The sequence below is a fragment of the Sarcophilus harrisii genome, chromosome X (genome assembly GCF_902635505.1).
Source record: "Sarcophilus harrisii chromosome X, mSarHar1.11, whole genome shotgun sequence".
Lineage (NCBI taxonomy): Eukaryota > Metazoa > Chordata > Mammalia > Dasyuromorphia > Dasyuridae > Sarcophilus > Sarcophilus harrisii.
In genome coordinates, this window is record NC_045432.1 from 42,649,929 (window position 1) to 42,666,891 (window position 16,963).

The 16,963-nt window shown below is 41.5% G+C and overlaps 1 protein-coding gene across 4 annotated transcripts in view; it reads right to left on the reverse strand.

The window, feature by feature from the left end:
• Positions 1 to 1,101: 1,101 nt before the first annotated feature.
• MCF2 (MCF.2 cell line derived transforming sequence) overlaps positions 1,102 to 16,963 on the reverse strand; it is a 113,812-nt gene continuing 97,950 nt past the window's right edge. For 3 of the 4 annotated variants that reach the window (XM_031944324.1, XM_031944326.1, XM_031944327.1), the window contains 6 exons: positions 15,852 to 15,915; positions 12,435 to 12,541; positions 10,842 to 10,954; positions 7,356 to 7,468; positions 6,290 to 6,390; positions 1,102 to 5,075 (listed from right to left, as the gene is read on the reverse strand). In XM_031944324.1, coding sequence (XP_031800184.1) covers positions 5,068 to 5,075; positions 6,290 to 6,390; positions 7,356 to 7,468; positions 10,842 to 10,954; positions 12,435 to 12,541; positions 15,852 to 15,915 — 506 coding nt within the window. In that variant the 3' untranslated portion in view covers positions 1,102 to 5,067. The remainder of the gene's footprint in view (positions 5,076 to 6,289; positions 6,391 to 7,355; positions 7,469 to 10,841; positions 10,955 to 12,434; positions 12,542 to 15,851; positions 15,916 to 16,963) is intronic. The other variant, XM_031944325.1, reaches the window with a different exon arrangement.

Genomic DNA, 16,963 nt, shown 5'->3' on the forward strand with positions numbered 1-16,963 from the left:
AGAGAGTGGCAAGCAAATCAGTTAAAGAGGAATAGAAGGACCCAGGTAAGATTAGATAAGATCAATTCATAGTAAATCCAGTCATCCAACTTTCATGATTTCCTCTGGTTCCAGTAAGCAGCAAGTGGATATGATAGTCGAGATAACTGAGAGTTGAGGTTTGGCAAAGAGTAATCATTCAATGTTGGGAAGTGAGGGTAGAAAATAGTGTAGCGATGAATTGGGTCACCAAGGAGTTGAGGTAAGGAAGGGAGGGGAGTGTAGCCAGACACTGAATTCGATGAGAAAAACAGGGGAGAGGGGAGGTCCCCTATACAAGTCACACAACTAGTAGGTGCCAGAGATGGGACTAGAACCTGGATGTCTCTGGCTTCAAGAGTGGTTCCTCTACTAAATCATATTTCTTCTCTAGAGAAAATAATGGCATTAGCCTTGCCAATGACACACAGAGTCATTGAAGTGGTACCATGGAGAGCACTCTGAGCCTGGGATCAGAAAGACCTGTAGTCTCAGACATTTAATAACAAATCATTTAACTTCTGTCTATTTCAACTTCCTCAACTGCAAAAGTGGGTTAATAAAAAGAATAAAATAGCACCTACTCAGAGGTATTTCAAGGTTCAAATGAGATAATATTTAAAGCATTTTACACAGTGCCTGGCGCACAGTAGGCATTTAATAAGTGATCATTCCTTTCTTCTTCCCCATTCCCATGCCTAAATGAAACCTCTCCCTCCAAAGAAATAAGCTGCTTTTATGAATGACAGATGGTGGCTGCAGAAATGAGTTTGAAGGGTGTCATCAGGAAAATCAGTGCCTGGGAAATGGGAAGTAGGTCAATCACATAGAGAGAGTGAGAGGGTAACAGATGGACAGTCTGTGTACCCTTGTGTACCTAGAAAACGTCAAGAGAAAGCTAAAAACTACCTACCTCCCAACCAGGTACAATGTACTCCCTGGGGAGAACTTCTTAGAGGAAGGTTATTAGAGTGGAACAGAAAGAGCAGGTGTGAATGGGTTTCTATTAGAATGAATAGAGGGAACCGCAAATCAAGGCGATGGTGGTTCCAGGAGCGTGTTGGATTGGAGATATCATCATTGAGGAGCAGACAATGAATGAGGGGCATACAATCAATACTTTACTAGACAGAAATAAAATTGGTAGTTATGAATACATTTATTTAAGCTTTTGATTTTCAAAGAGAATTAACAGTTTTAATAAGTGCATCTTAACAGAATTTGAGTTTCAAAATTAGAGTGATTTTGTTATTGTAAGTTACAACTAGAATCTTGTCAAATTCCGATACTGCGATTGCATTTGTAAACACACAAAAAAACCCAAATATTAAGTGTGTAGAATGAAAATTTTTAAAATATTAGAACAGAAATATTTATCTATAGAACCTAAATACCCTAAACAATACCCTAAAAAATCAAACAGTTACATTGGCGACTATGGGAGCCAAAAAGACCCCCATGTTTTCCACACAAAAGTGTTAAATGCTAAGGAATACTGTTCTTACAGCAATATATTATCTATTAAGTTTGTCCTCTAACTATATAGGACTGGCACATATGACAAATTAATTGCAAATCTAGTATTTAGATTCAATCTATAGGGAAATTTAAAATATACCAACATATTCATGAATGATTTTAAAATTGTCCATGACAGACTGCAGCAACTAAGACAATGTAAGAAAATATCAAGTTTCCAGATTTCTGATTAAAATCTAGCTGATTTGTTATACCATTAGTACAATCTCACAATCACCAAGACTGGCCTATGGTGTTAAATAGAATAGAGAAAAGAATAGTACTGTACCACAGTATTCCAGTGTCATTGAAGTGCTTGACAATCCCTTGATACAGAAACAATCACAGAAAAAATGTGCACTTTTTATCGTACAACTCTGAAATCATGGCTCAGAAAAACAGTTGCCAAAAAGTCACCTTCCAAACTACGATAGAAAATGTTTAAGGCAAGTCAGATGGCTCACATTCACTACCACACACACACTACTGTCCCCTAGGATTTCAAAACAGGAAATTGTATTCTTACAGACTGAAAAAAGTGTGTGTTACCAAAAAAAGGGGGAAATCTCGAAGAAACACAGCACACATTGTGAAAAAACATTTATTAGGATAGTGCTTTTGTTTTCTTTCCAAAATTTAAAAGGAGGTAAAGATGCTGAAAAAGATATCTCTCTTGCATATATGTATGTGAGAATAGCTATGGCACACACTTCCCAAAGTCACAAGTCAGCAAACGTAACCCTTACCACTTCCATTTGGCCTTGGAACTTTGGGGAGTCTGAATGCTGATCTCATAACCCTGGGTGGTTCAAACTGCAAAAAGAGGTGCTTTTGTGAACTATTTAATTCTATTTAAGTCTGTACTACTGAGAACTATTTAATTAATGATCCATTGGTTTGCTACATTATAGCCACAGAGTGAGAAGAGACAAGTACATTTTTTTAAGAAAAAGTAAGACGGAGGAACAACCACCTGCTCTTTTCTCTTTGGTCAAGCAAAAGGTACCAGCTACCCTTCCCCCAAGTGTCTAGATAGAGAAACAGAGATGGTTTTCAATGAGTGAAGGTTAGATTGACCTGATGTCCAATTTGGGAGGTGGAGTCTAGAATGGATGTGCTTAGAAAAATAAAAAGAAGCCTGCATCTCCTCCCTTGCTTCTGATGGGGAAATGGAGGTAATTCCTAAGAGCACTGCTACCCAGTGTTGAAATTGGGGTCCATTCCATCTTAGGGTGGATGAAATTGAGGCAGTGAGTACCATGGACAGGGCAGGGTGCTTACCATTATCATTGTGCTATTTTTTTACCCCAGTAATACCACTGAGGGGGAAATGTTAGTTCTTGCCTGCAAAAGGAGTGCCCAAATGTAAGGGGGAGGGGGAAACTCCCTTATTTCAAGGGGGATTTATCTTTCTTATTTTACTCAAAGAGGCGTCTACAAAGTAATGAAGCATGATGTTATTATTTTCCTTCCCAGAATGCCTTCTGCCACAGAAACCTTCCAAATGTATAGTCAGTTGACATCCGTCATCGTTATTTAATGGCATCTATTTGATGACACAAAGACTGGGAAGCAAAATAAACAGAATGCCTCTGTCTTAAGCCCAGATTTCATAGATGCTTTGCCAAGAATGCTGTATGCATGGAGATCACATTTAAGGGCTGGAATTAACCTTATTAAAGTGCAGATTTTCTATGATCACATAAAGTCTACAAACAGTAATATTCTAATGACTTTTCAAAAAAACACAATTTTAAAAATATCCCACCCACCTCCTAGCACATGCATTAGAAAAAGCTTTTTATTCTAACATTTCAATACTCAGCAAATGGTCAGGTACAATGTCTTGTGAGGCTGGACAGCCTGATCAAGACCATTATAATAAAATTTCACTCTACCATGGTCCACTGAAGAGGGTTGATTTTCAATCAACTGATTTGGCTCCGGAATTTGAAAATGCACCTTATCTTTAATTATTAAAAATAATAGGTGGCATTTTTATTGCACTTAAAAGATGGCAAAGTACTTTACAAACATACTCCCACCTGAGCCTCACAGCAATCTTGTGAGGAAAATAGTACAGTTATTGGTATTCCCACCTCACAGATGAGGAAGCTGAGGCTCAGAGTGGTAAAAATGACTCGCCCAGGACCTCATGGTGAGCAAGCATCAGAGGCAGGATTTGAAACCAAAGTCTCCTCTGTTTCCAAGTCTGGTTCTCTAGCCACCTTCTTACAGTGCCTTCCAAATAATAACCACTATGTCATTGTGTGTGGTGGATCTGATTGGTTACTCCTGGTGGGCAGAGGCCATGTCCTCTGCAGTCAATCTTCAAGTAAAGAGAGGTGCTTATTAACTGCTCAGAAAATGATGATCACCACCAGGATGCTTAGACTGTTGCAAAAGGTCCAATTTTCTAAAACATATTGGTGGAGGGGAGCAATGTTTCCACTATTACATTGAGGGGTGGAAAGCATATATGAGAAATCATGTAGTCCGACCCCCTCATTTTACACTTGAGGAAACTGAGGCACAGAAATGTTAAGTGACTTGAATCAGGTTACTTGGGTAGTAAAGTGGCATAGGGAAGATTTAAAACCAGGGACTATCGTAACCATACTATTCTACCTGCCATTAATCCGATTGTGATTGCAATGGAAACTAATTATGGGTAGCAAAAACTAATGTTTCCCAAAGTACATGGAAGCTTAAAATCAAGGATTTGTCTTAGCAAATTAAGCCCTTTTCTGCATGCGTGGGCCCTAAGTGGATTTACATTTCTTTGTTAGCAAGCCCTTTATAAAACAAAACAAAAAAAGGTGCTCATGTGCCTTCAAAGCTACTGTGATTAGTTATGGTGATGAATGGGGTGAAATAAAAACCTATCACGTGTTTCATTTCCGAAACTCTGCATTGAATTGGGCTAAAAATTAATGTAATTAATTTTCTCCTGAGTTCAAGATCAGAACTTATGGCTCTTTTCATACATTTAAAATGCTGATGTTATGGAAAAGGCAACTCTGATACTTTCTATTCAAGATGAATGGTCTCCACCCCATGAAAGTCACATGAGAAAAGGAACAAATGCTTGTGACCTGAACACAGAAGTGTTCACCCATCTTGCACTGGCAGTCCGTGGTTTTATTCTTTGTCAAAACTGTATTGCTTAATTAAAAGCTGGTCGAAGCACGCTAAATGGCTGGAAAAACACGAATTTCGATCGCAGTTCTGTTTGCAAGGACACAAGCATCCTCTCTTCTTCTCTCCTCTCTTCAAGCAGAGAGCAGGTCATACTGGGATCCATACACCTGTCTTGCCCAGTGCTGGAGTCCACAGCAGCAGTGGATTTGGGGGCAACTGACTCATTTAAAAAGCATTTGTTTTGAGGTGGGGAGGTAAGGAGGGAAAGGTAGGCCAATCCACTCCCAAAGGGTGCATTCTGCTCTAGCTGGTGGAAACTGAGAAAGGTAAAAAACAAAGTCTTGGATTCAGCCTGTGGCGTAGTCTTGAAATGCATCTGATGCCATCTTTTCAGTTTTCTAAATTACACAAATGAAATACATACAATTCAGACGTTACATTGAACATGTCTGTCTTTGAAACAAGAAGACACTGCATCTAAGGGATCAATGACAAACTCACTATTTAGTCTTAATGCCTTGATCTGCGCCTTGTGCAAACTTAGACCCAGCCTAGTTGAAATCAAACATTGGAGAAGCTGCTGTTAGAATGCCGATTTATTGGGAAAGGGTGTTCCTTGGCAAGGAACTCTAAGAGCTATGTGAGGCTGGTGATTTGATTCAGTTTGAGGCCATTACAAAGCCTTACCCTACAGACTATGGGGGGAACTAAGGCTCTCACTTACAAGGAAATATGCTTATTCCTTCCAGTGGTATATAGACCATACATGGCTTACTTGCTCCAAGGAAGGTTTACGAGTAAATGAGTTGAATAGAAAAAAATTTTTATGTCATGGAGGAATACCACACACACACACACACACACACACACACACAGAAGGGCAGCTACACCCCTATTCAGATCATTAAGTTTAGCTGGATAAATTTAGACTCATAGAATTAAAGTAACCTCAAAGGCCAACTCTGCCCCCATCTTACAGATGAGGTAACTGAGGTCTACAGAGCCAAGTGATTTATTTGAACCAACTTAGGTAGTAAGTGGCAGAGTCAGAATTTGAACCCACATCTTTGAAATTCAAATCCCACATTTCCATTGGCTCATTCTGCTTTTCCTCAAAGAGAGCAGTCACAAATTAGAAAGAAATGTGTATGTCCCTTCTATGACTTCAGCAGTACAGTGGGAGTGGCAATGAATAATATGAGAAAAGAGCACTCCTGGTGCTTCTCAGGACAGAGGGGAAACATTTCTAGGCATGAGATTCTCAGAGGGTCAGGTCACACCTAAAATAGCTACCAGTTCTTTCTTGAAGGTTCCCTCAACAAGACAAAATGCCTCGTGTTCTGAAGGCTCTTTCAAGCACAACAGCTCTGGGGAAGGTGGGAAGTTTGGCTTTCAAAAGGAAAAAACAAATCTGATATGAAAACTATCAAAGAAAAAAAAAAAGCTCCCAATCCCCAATCCTTCAACCCAACTCATACATTGGCAGATATACTTCTAAGGGCCGAGTTGTTCCTCCTGTACGCCTAATTGACATGCAGTCTGACATAGACGCAACTTAGTTCCATCTATGATGTGACCTTAAAAGCAGCTAACAGTTTAACTCATATAATACCTTTAGCTTTGGCCTTCCGAGCCCTACTGTGCCAGATTACACTCTGTGAACTGTTCCCCGGATTCACAACTTCTTTTCTTCTGTATGGATTTTTCACCGACCTTTAAATAATAAATGAATTAATGGCCAACAAAAGTAAACGTCTTCCAATTAAGAACCTAAACATGGAATATGGCAGTGCAAATGTTCACCCAGCAACCCGGACCCTTTTTCAAAGCTTTGGCAAGTGTACACTCAGTGGCAAGTTGACCTTTGACAGAGGAAATACTTAGATCTGGAATGCCTATTTGTAATGGTCCTTATTACTTACTAGACTGGTTCATGGTTTCTTTGGGAAACAGCACCTAGTTAATAGAGGACTCCAGTTGAAATGAACAACTCCATCAAGACCACATGTTCTTGGGGACTGCACAAAGGCATCAGAATTCTGTCTCCAAGTATGAAAGTTTCATAGGGCTCCCCCTCTGAACATTCATCAAGATCCCAAAATCATCGACTTTGTCAGAAGGCTGTGGTGTCCTACCCATCTCGTATTGTTTTATGCTAAAAACGAGGTCCTTGACCAAAATACCTCAGTAATGAGCGCAACATAAAGTCCAGCTGAGGGGAGTAGACATGATGTCTGTACTGAGTCAGTATTCAGAGCTGACAGCATGGGAGTGGTGACTTATCGGGAGAAGCGCCAAGCAGGACTTAAAGCGAATCAACGTAACGTATCACAGCAATCAGTCAGCCCAGAAGCCTTAGTCAACAGAGCCGGATGGTGGGGGAAGAAGACAAAAGGGGACGTGGGCTCATTGCAAAACTGACTTTCAAATATCCTTGCCCAGGTCTCTGCCAAGCACACTCTTTTTCAACTGCCGGGAGAGGTCACCCTCAATATCAGGCATGTGCTCAGACAGAGAAAACCAATCCCATCCCTGATAAGAAACATGACTCCTTTGCTTCTTAGCGCGTGAGGCACTGAAAAAAGGTTGACAAAGGACTAGCATAAGCAAAACGGGTAACTCTGTACCAACGTCCCCTAGCAAGAAGGAAGGAAAGGCATTTGAGGTGTGACACCTACCCTTCTGCCCCACCATTCTCATGTAGGAGTGAACGGGCATCCCCAATTTTAACCAGCTGATGATTCCATTCTTTCTTCTTACATCCTGAAAGGACTTTACAGTTTCTTGGAGACTGGAAAGTTGTTTGGAGAAAGTGTGTTATGGACAAGTTCTGTGGCTATCACTTGACATAATTACATTCTCAGTGATAGCATAAGTTAGAGCGAGAAGCTGGAATGGGAGGTATTAGATTGGCAGGAGTAAAGGGAGAGACATTGATGGTCACAAAGCAGAAGGAAGGAAGGCTTAGCATCAAGAATACATTTTTTATTTGAATAGCAATTCTCCTTTAGCCAGAGACAGAAAAGAATAGAACAACTAAATTCTGAATTACATCATTTCTAAGAATAAACTTTGGAAACATTTTCATTTTTTTATTTTAAAATACTGCACTGGTAAACCAATCTCATGAAAAATTCCTTTTGGCACATATGAAAGGCAACGACTGTGGACAATAAATTTACGAACCGACAGGACTCTTGGGCTTTGCCCACTACTGCAGAAGCCTAAATGAGAGGGTCCTGTCAAAAAAGCTTCCAAAAACACAATAGCCTTCCCTGCTCAACCCTAGCTGTTTGTTAACGTGATTTCAAAACGAACCCATCCATACAGTAAACACTCCAAGGCACACTGACTGTACTGAGCTCAAGAGTGGACAGGGAACAGAAACAAAGTATGGTTTGCAAGGGCCAAAGCACATCAATAAAAGAATTCATTTGGCAAAAGCCCTCAGACACTGTGATCACTTCAGAGTACAACCACAAAATTCAAATACAGAAAAAAACACACAAGAATCTCTCAGTCAATGATCTGCTTATCCACAGAAAGGAGACTGAAAACAACATCCACAACAAGAGCAGGGCTGCAAATCTCTTGAGAAATAGGTTTTCCAGACAGGCTCAACAGCACAAAGTAGAGAGATAAGGGTTAATCCGCATAGAGGTTACACCAAAGTAAGGCACCTATGAGACCAAGGCACAATGGCAGAACCTCTACAGACAAGCTTGGCACCCAGATCAGGGTCAACAGCACCAGCTCTTCACTGGCCACTGCTTATACCAGTGGCATGGAGAACTCAGAAAGACAGGTAATCCCCAAAGTCAATTAGATTTTACCTTTGAAATTCATCATCTTATTATCCTTGCAGAGTTTCAACCTTGGGGAACCAGGTTTAACAGTTATTTGTGCCCAGCCAGTGAGGGCTCAAGGTATGCAATCGGGGGATATACTGCAGAGGGAGAGAGTGGACCCAAACGGTGGTCACAGGTCATCCCAACTGGACAGATAACCTTTGCATGTCTCATTAGGAATTGGTAGTCAGGCCTCTGAATTCCCCATTTGTAAGCAAGAAAGGATAAAGAGAAGAAAAGCACTGTCTTGCTTGTGTTCTAATAAACTGCTACTGACAATGCTTTTTTAGCATTTTACAATATTCCACATCAGGATTTATGACTTGCCATAAAATGTTAACCAATCGTGAGATATCGGTTTCCCTTGCAGACACTGTGGCTGAGACAATGCCCAAGTTAAAAAGGCTTGTCAGTTCTGGTTTCTCCATGTGTCGATTATCTGTGGCCAACTTCCCTGTGATGCTCTGCACTCATTTGAGCTTCATATCACCACCACCCTCTCCTACCCCAGTCACTTGGAGTTGGCTCACAAAATGCTGATTCTTTTAAATGTCACTTTCAATCAAGAAAGCCTTTGGAAGGACATGAGGCTGAAAATCCCAAATAGAAAGCTGTAGGTGGGTCTATAATATATCCCCAAGTTTAAGAGAGACATCTATGCCATCATCTCCTTTCCTTCAGCCTAAAAAGTATCACACCAGGTTGGTCCCATCAACCATCTGGCCCAACATTCTGTCTCTAGAAAGGGTCCTTCCTGGACTGTCCCTTTTCTCTGCCCTCCCAACTAAAGTTTAGAATGCTCTCTTCCTCTTCTTCTCGCCATCCCTGACTCTCTTCAAGGCTCAGTTAAGGTCCCAACCTCCACATGAGGGCATAGGTTGACTTGTATTTTACAGACCTATGTACATTACATCCTCCCAGGATAATGTAAGCTCCTCGAGGTTAAGTGCTGTTTCATTTTTGGTCTCTGTGTCCCTGGTACACAATCCACAAACATTTATTAAGCACTTATTTACATGTACATGTACAATGCTAGCACCTGGGGATAAAAACACCAAAATGAAAAAGTCATTACCCTCAAAGAGCTTATATTCCGAGGACATCGATGGTGTAGCCACACCATAGACACGGTAAAATGAGGGAATGGTGACCATACTCTGCACTGCTGACTTCAAAAGGTTAGGGTTACTCCCCTCATAAGAGCCCCACTCCCATTCCAATGACCCATTATCGATCAGCCAAGGATATATCCTACCGGGGTGATGGACTCCAGATATTTGCTGTCTTGTTGTAGAACATATTCTTTGGGGCTGATTCTTTAAACTGAAAGTACTGTACAAGATAGGCAGTGTTGCAAAGTGGCTAATGTGCTGGCCCTCAAGTCAGGGAGTTCTGAGATCTGACACCATCTCTGACCTTATTAGCTGCATGGCCTTGAGCAGGTAACATCACTTTTCTGAATCTCATTTTCCTGGTCTTTAAAGGAGGGGAAATAGCACCTACCCTTCCGGGATGGTTGTAATGCCCAAACGAGAGAAGAGAAATGCCAAATATCATAACTATTCTTATCCTCTAGTTCAATCCCTTAATTTTACAGTTCAGATCCTGGGAGGAAGAGCATGTGAGCCAAGTGTTGAAGGAAGGAGTTTCAACAGGCCGAGATTTGGGGACAGAGCATTGTAGACAACTCGACGGAAGGAACCCTGGACTGTGAATTAGGATGATAATGTAGTTCTAATGGTTGGGAATTTGGGATGTTCAGTTTATCAAAATCCTTCCTTAGTACATTTATCTGAAGACAGACCTTGTTAATCCATCCCATTTCTACCCTGTATTGTTTTATTGTGGGTGAACATGATAAAACATTGATTGATTTGTTATTTGAGAGCCAACACTCTGGAGTCCCAGTGGTAGCTTTGATCTACTGATAAGACAAAAGGCAATTATTTGTAAAGCTTAAGTAGATTCATTTGGTCTCAGCTTCTACCTCCCTTGTCTAGTTAGAAAAGAGCAGTAGAGCTTACCAAATGATAACAACTGGCCAATTCCAAGTGACCTGGGATAGTATACTCAGTGGACAGACCTGAAATTCTAGAACATTGATATGGTCAACCTCAGGGGGAGTTCTCTATACGGAGACAAAGTAGGATCACATGGGGTACTTCCACACAGTTAATGATACAATTGGTCTCACATTGTCTGCATGGGGTATGCCTAATGAACTCAATGATATAGAGAAATCCCTCACCAAGGTTGGCCCCCTTTTCTCTCTTAACGTGGCCTCAACATCTTTTATTTCAACGTATCATCACTAACCAATTGGCTCCCATCTTCCTCCTCTGTGTCTGAACAAGCCAACAGGAAGCTACTGTTGACCCATTCCTCCAGGTTGTCCTTGAGTTCCGCAGTCAGTGAAGTCCCTGAGGAACCTGAAAGAGAAATACAAAAAACTGAAGCTTCTGACTTCTGTCTTGCTTCTGTTGTGAGTCGCCATTTTATATACAAGCACCGATCTTGGAAGCTTTCTTAGTACAAACTGAGAACCTTTTTCTGGCAAAACTTTGAATGTGAATTCCACAAATTTGGCCTGGTTGGTTGATGTTGCAACTAGTCACATTAATGATTTGTTAAGAGAATCCAGCATTTAAAAGGCATTTTATATGAGGAAGCTGAACCTCTCTAAGGGGTCATGTCATCTTTCAGCACTTTAGATGGCACAAGCTTATCTGTAGACAATGAATGGCCAGCTGAAGATAATTCTTATGTATTCATTAAAGCCGGCTGAGCAGGATATCTTCATGGGAGAAAATAATATCCGGGCTCAGTCACCAGAAATAGAAGTTTGAACACATGATAGTTGTCTTCAAACGCTTGGAAGGCTAGCATGTGGAACAGAGACTGGCCTTGCTATTTGGCAGAGGGCAGAACAGGAGCCATGGAGGGAAATCACAGAGAGACAGATCCAGGCTGGAGGGCAGGAAAAATTTTCTAACAATGAATGCTAGTCCAAAGAGAAACTTGGGCTGCCTCAGGGAATAATTAGAAGTCTCCTCAATGAAGGAGAGGCTGGATGGTCACTGCTCAGGGACAGTCTACAGAGGGGGTTTGTGTTCAGCTTTCATGGCCTCTGGGAACCCTTACAACTCTGACATACATTCTGCGATTGACTGGCCCGGCCTTCAGTCCTCTCTGAAGGGTCATCATAAAAAAGAGTGATTAGATTTTCTTGGCCTCCAAAAGCAGAACTAAAATGGATGGGAGGAAGCTGAAAAATCAAGGAAATTTAGGCCAAGTTTAGCTTGATTCGAGTGAAAATACCTTAACAATTCCAGCTAACCAAAAGCCAATTGAACTATTGCTCTTGGGGAAAGGAATGAGTTCCCATTCACGAGCAGTCTGCAAACAAAGATTGGATGATCACTCATCAGCACTTTTGAGGAAGAATTCTTGTCTAGGAAGGTCCCTTCCTAGATTCTGTTTGATTCTAAATAAAATAATTTAACTACCTTTCTCTAAATCAATTTATTGTAAAATTGAGTCTTCCTACTCATTCCCACTGACATCCCCCTCTCTATTAATTAGTCCAAATGATGCTTTATGAATTTTTTCCTCACTTAGGCAGATTTATTCAGTTTCTAGAAAACTATAAGGAAAAGGGCCCTGATTGAGGGGAGAAAGGACCACAAGAGAAAAGTTTGTGAGCTTGTAAATATATTCTTCGCACTTTGCTACATGATCTTTATGTTATCGCCTGATGCTCTAGCCCTAAATCAGTGATGAACTCAATTCACATCATAAACATTATGGTCTTGGACAAGTAGAGCGATTCTCCAGAGAAACACCTGGAGACTTAGACCTGCCCAGACCCAACTTGTCTTTGGGAATGAAGGAGATGAAGCTTACACATACTTTTTCTTGTTTTAGGCTGAGATGACAGTGTCAAATTGTCTGCTGTCCCAGGACTGGTGCGATCAGATTCATTTTCTTCAGAGCTTATGGAGACTCGCTGCTGCATTCTGAAATATTCACCATGCGGAAATGATTGATCAATTGGAAATGTAATTCAACACAACAATATCCCATAAGGCACATCTCGTAAGAGAAAGAAGCACTGTTCTGGGTTCCAAGGAGTATGAGGAACAAAAAAAAAAGCCCCTGCCTTCAAGGAATTTAAAAGCTATAAGGCCATTTGGAAAGGCTGTTTAACAGCCCCGATTTGTATCTGCTTAGATATCACTCCATGAGAATAGTGTCAGAAATCCATTTGACTGAAGCTAGTGCTTTCGATTTGGATTTCTGTTGGAGTATATTTTAATTTCTGCCACTCCCATAGTTAAGAATGACATATCAACTAGAATTAAGTTTTGGAAGCCCCGAAACAGCTAAGCCACCATCCAAAATGTCCCAGCTAAGCAGAGCCATAGCAAGGATTTTCTGTCACTGAGGTAAGTACTCTGAAGCCTGCCTGGGCCAAGCAGCGTGAAGAAACCCTCAATGAAGACTCCAGGCCATTGCTGCAAGGATATTACTGGGGAGAGTGTCAGGGCAGGAGTCGATTGGGGATCCTTCAGATAGCCTTAGGTTTTAGTTGATTTTTCTTCACAAGAGGGTATGCACTTAATGACAGGTTGGGACAAATAGAAGGGAAACCAGAGGGGGCCACAGGTCCTTTCTGAGCCTCATAATCTGAGTTGGTGCAGTTGTATCCAGGATGATGTTATACATCAAACCACAGGTTATAAAGCAGCAGGCTTCAGTCATTAATATGCAAGAAATACTCTAGCTCCCCAGGCAAGGATATTGTGGAAAATCCTTGTTGCTGTGCAGACATTTAGCTTTAATGAATTAAGTAAGGTGTGCATATAAATGAAGCTTGAACCTTAAAAGAATGCTAGTTAGTTTTTCACCAGCTGTTAAGAAGTCAATTATGGCATCAAACCTAGCAGCCTTTAATCCTATTACTTATGGTCAAAGCCTGAGTATTGAAAAGTACTGAGTGCCCAGAAGGACGAAGACCTCCTGTGTAACTCTGGAAAGGCTCTGAGAATGAATCAGCCAACACTCCCCTGGCTGTGGCCAGCTCTGAAAGGCCCGAGTACAAACTAGGGGGAAAACAATGCTTGGTGCTGTTGATCTGTGGCATCTACAGATGGAGCGGGAATTTCTAAAAGCTACTACTTAGAAAACCCCAGGCCCGGATTTTCAAGGTTTAACTCTTGCTGAATCCTACACAAATATTCTTAGAAGAAAAAAAAAACACAAAGGTGTCTTGCTGTCAAGTCAAGAAGTCTGGGTGAAACAACCAAGAAGGAAACCTTGAGCCTTTCTCCCTCCATGTAGAGAGAACTTAAAAGAATCTGAGGGGGTTAGAGGCTCAAGGCTGAGTCTGCTGGAAAAGGTATGGGAACTGAGGGAAGCCTGAGGACACATTGGGATGTTCAGTGGGGTTAGAGGGGAACATTGGGTTCAGTTCTATTCTGGGCCCCCCGTCCAAAAAAATAGGCAGAATCAAACCTTGGGAAAAGAGCAATGTGTGTATGTCTCACTCCTGCTGAAATGCACTCGACCAAAGCCTCAGATGCCGTCTCTCTCTGCAGAGTGCTATTCTAAGTTCTAAGGAGTGGGTGGTTGGGGGTACAGAGTAAGTGTGATAACCAGTCATGGCCCTCAATGGATATATAACCATCAAAATCAAACACCAAAACAAGAGAGTTTGAGCCTCCATCAACCTTGTATTGCAAGTTGTAGCTTGTGGCCTGTAACTAAATCACTTGGACCTTTCTCTTTCCCCTCATTCACCAGATCTTTCCCAGCTCTGACATTCTTTATTCATAGCCAGAAGTCTCAAGGAGAGTTCAAGATTTCTGTCCTGGTCAGTGATCAGAGAATCAGACTTGGGATCATGTATTCCAAACTTCTCATTTCGTAGAGGAAGATGCTTAGGTTCAGAGAGAAGATATGGCCCTTAACATGCAGGTGGTAGCTGACAAAAGCCCATTAATCATGGCACTAGCTCCAGCAGCAAGTCACTTCACTTGGAATCTTGGAGGGCCTGAGATCAGTATGACTTCTTGAGGAGAAGTAAAACTAGTTTAAAAAAACTGAACTGGGTATCTCCTCAATCTATCCCTAGTTGCCCATGCCTCTTTCATTCTCAAAACACATCCTCAGCCATGTACCGACTTTAAGGAAGATATCTCTCACCGTGGTGGAGAACAAAGAATGGAGTTGTCTTGTAAGGAAAAGGAAAGAGCACTGGATTCAGATTCCAAGGGCCTGGATTCAAATAGTACTCTCTTTCCCTCTCTGATTTTCAGTTTCTTCCTCTGAAAATGAGGGAATGGAGCTAGGGGGTATCTGAGATTATATCTAACTCTTCCCTTACAAATTTATAATCTCCAAAGAAACATCCTAGATACTATAATCCATAGTCTCCTGGTTGACCCATATACTACATCCAAACTCGTTGTCCAGGTGTGGAGTGAAAGGAGTTTAGAAAACTGATTTGAAAAAAAAACTGATAGAAAAAATGTTTTGAATAAAGAGAGAAATGAAATTAAGGCTGGCCAGAATCCACCAATGACGGGTAAGAGACTCAGCTAGAAATGCATAATGTGGGCAAAGAGCTCTGTGCTTACTAGCCCTGAGTGAGGAGAGTTAAAGGCAAGCACAGTTACTGTGCTAGAAGATATACGGCTGTGTCCCTGTTGTTGCTGGTCCTAGGATTACGAGCCCTCAGCCCTTTCTTAGCTAGGGTGCTGTCCCACGAATCAGGGCAGACTTGCTAAAATTCCATCTCCACCCAATAGTTAGAGGTGGTAGAAGTTGGTCAAAATGACTAGCAGGTGGTTGCAATTACAGCCCAGAGGAAAAGTAGAAGCTCAGAAAAGCTGGAAGTCCTCCATCGAGTCTTCTATATTCAGAAACAGACTTCTCTCACAATATATGTCAGTCACTCTTCTGGAAATTAACAAGCTGAATGCTGAGGAGACTACGCAAAGTTCACAATAGCAGCCATCACATCTGGGGGTCTCCCCAAGAGTTATTGTCCACAATAACTGCAGTTTCACAAACCCTACCATCATGACACTGACAACTTAATGCCTGGCCTCGGGTATGCAAAACAACGTGTATGTCCCACTGCGGCAATGGTCGGACGCCATCTGGTCCCATATTGGAGCACAGAATGAGGAAACTGATACAAGTTTTCCCTTTGATGAGTGACTGTTGGGCTTACAAAGGGTATTGAAGAATAAATATAGTTCCATGTCGATGTTTCTTCATTCCAGACAAGATATATGAGGGTGGGGACAGTAAGTTACTTACCCTTCAGTCAGCTGAGAAACACTTGGAACAGCTTCCGCAGCCTGGTTCCGCTGCTGGTTCTCAACTACAAAGAGAACCCAGATTTCCAGTGGTTACCGATGACTACAGAAAAGCTGCCATTCCCTATTTTTTTTTCAAAGACCAGCTATGGCTTAGACAACAATTATCAGCACTGAGTAATACTAACACTAATTCTGACTGACTGAGAAGAGGTGCAAGATCATGAAAGGATTCAATTATGCCCTGGTTCCCCACTCCCTAACCAGAAACAGTATTCTCTGACCACGTAAACAGTTCCACACCATATTTCACTTCCCAGCTCCTTGACATCTTGCTATCTGATCTGCAGCTGAATGAGGAGCGCTCCTCATTTAGCCATAGTTTACTTTACATTTCTTGCTTCAGAAGCAATAATCAAATAAACACCACCATAGCTTCCATAAAAGGTGCGGCAATCCACTGCTCAATGACACCATGCAACATCCCAGAGCCTTCCTGGACCAAAATTTCTGTCCCTGCCCATTCTTCTTCTCCCAATGAAAAGGTAAGCACCTTGAGGGCAAGGGATGTTTCGCTTTTGTTTTTGTAATACTAAGACCTAGAACAAGTGCAGGGCACATAGTGAGAATTTCTTCCATTCCCTTGACTCATGACTTGCAAGTACAAAAGTCTGACAGCATTCCTGAAGATTATGACAGTAGACAAATTCTGATATGTCCTCAATCTGAAGAGTGTGACCTGGTAAAAAGCTGTGTGGTTGCTGCTTGAGGATGACCTACATTCAATGCCTCATCCTGCCACTTACTGGGACTTTTGTCAAGTCACTTAACCTCTGTGGGCCTCAGTTTCTTCATCTGTAAAATGAGAAAACTGGACCTGATGTGAGAACATCAATGGTCTCTTCCAACTCAAAATCCATAATCCTATGAAATAGAGAGAGTAGATGACCTCTTTGCAGGAGTTGTCACTTGAGGTATATTTTTGAGGAAACTAAAGATTCCAAAAAGTGACAATAAGGAGGAAATACACCTCTGGAATGGGGAACATCCTGTTTAAAAGATGGGGATGGAGTGTTCTATGTAAATGACCAAGAAGGTCAGTTTAATTAGATT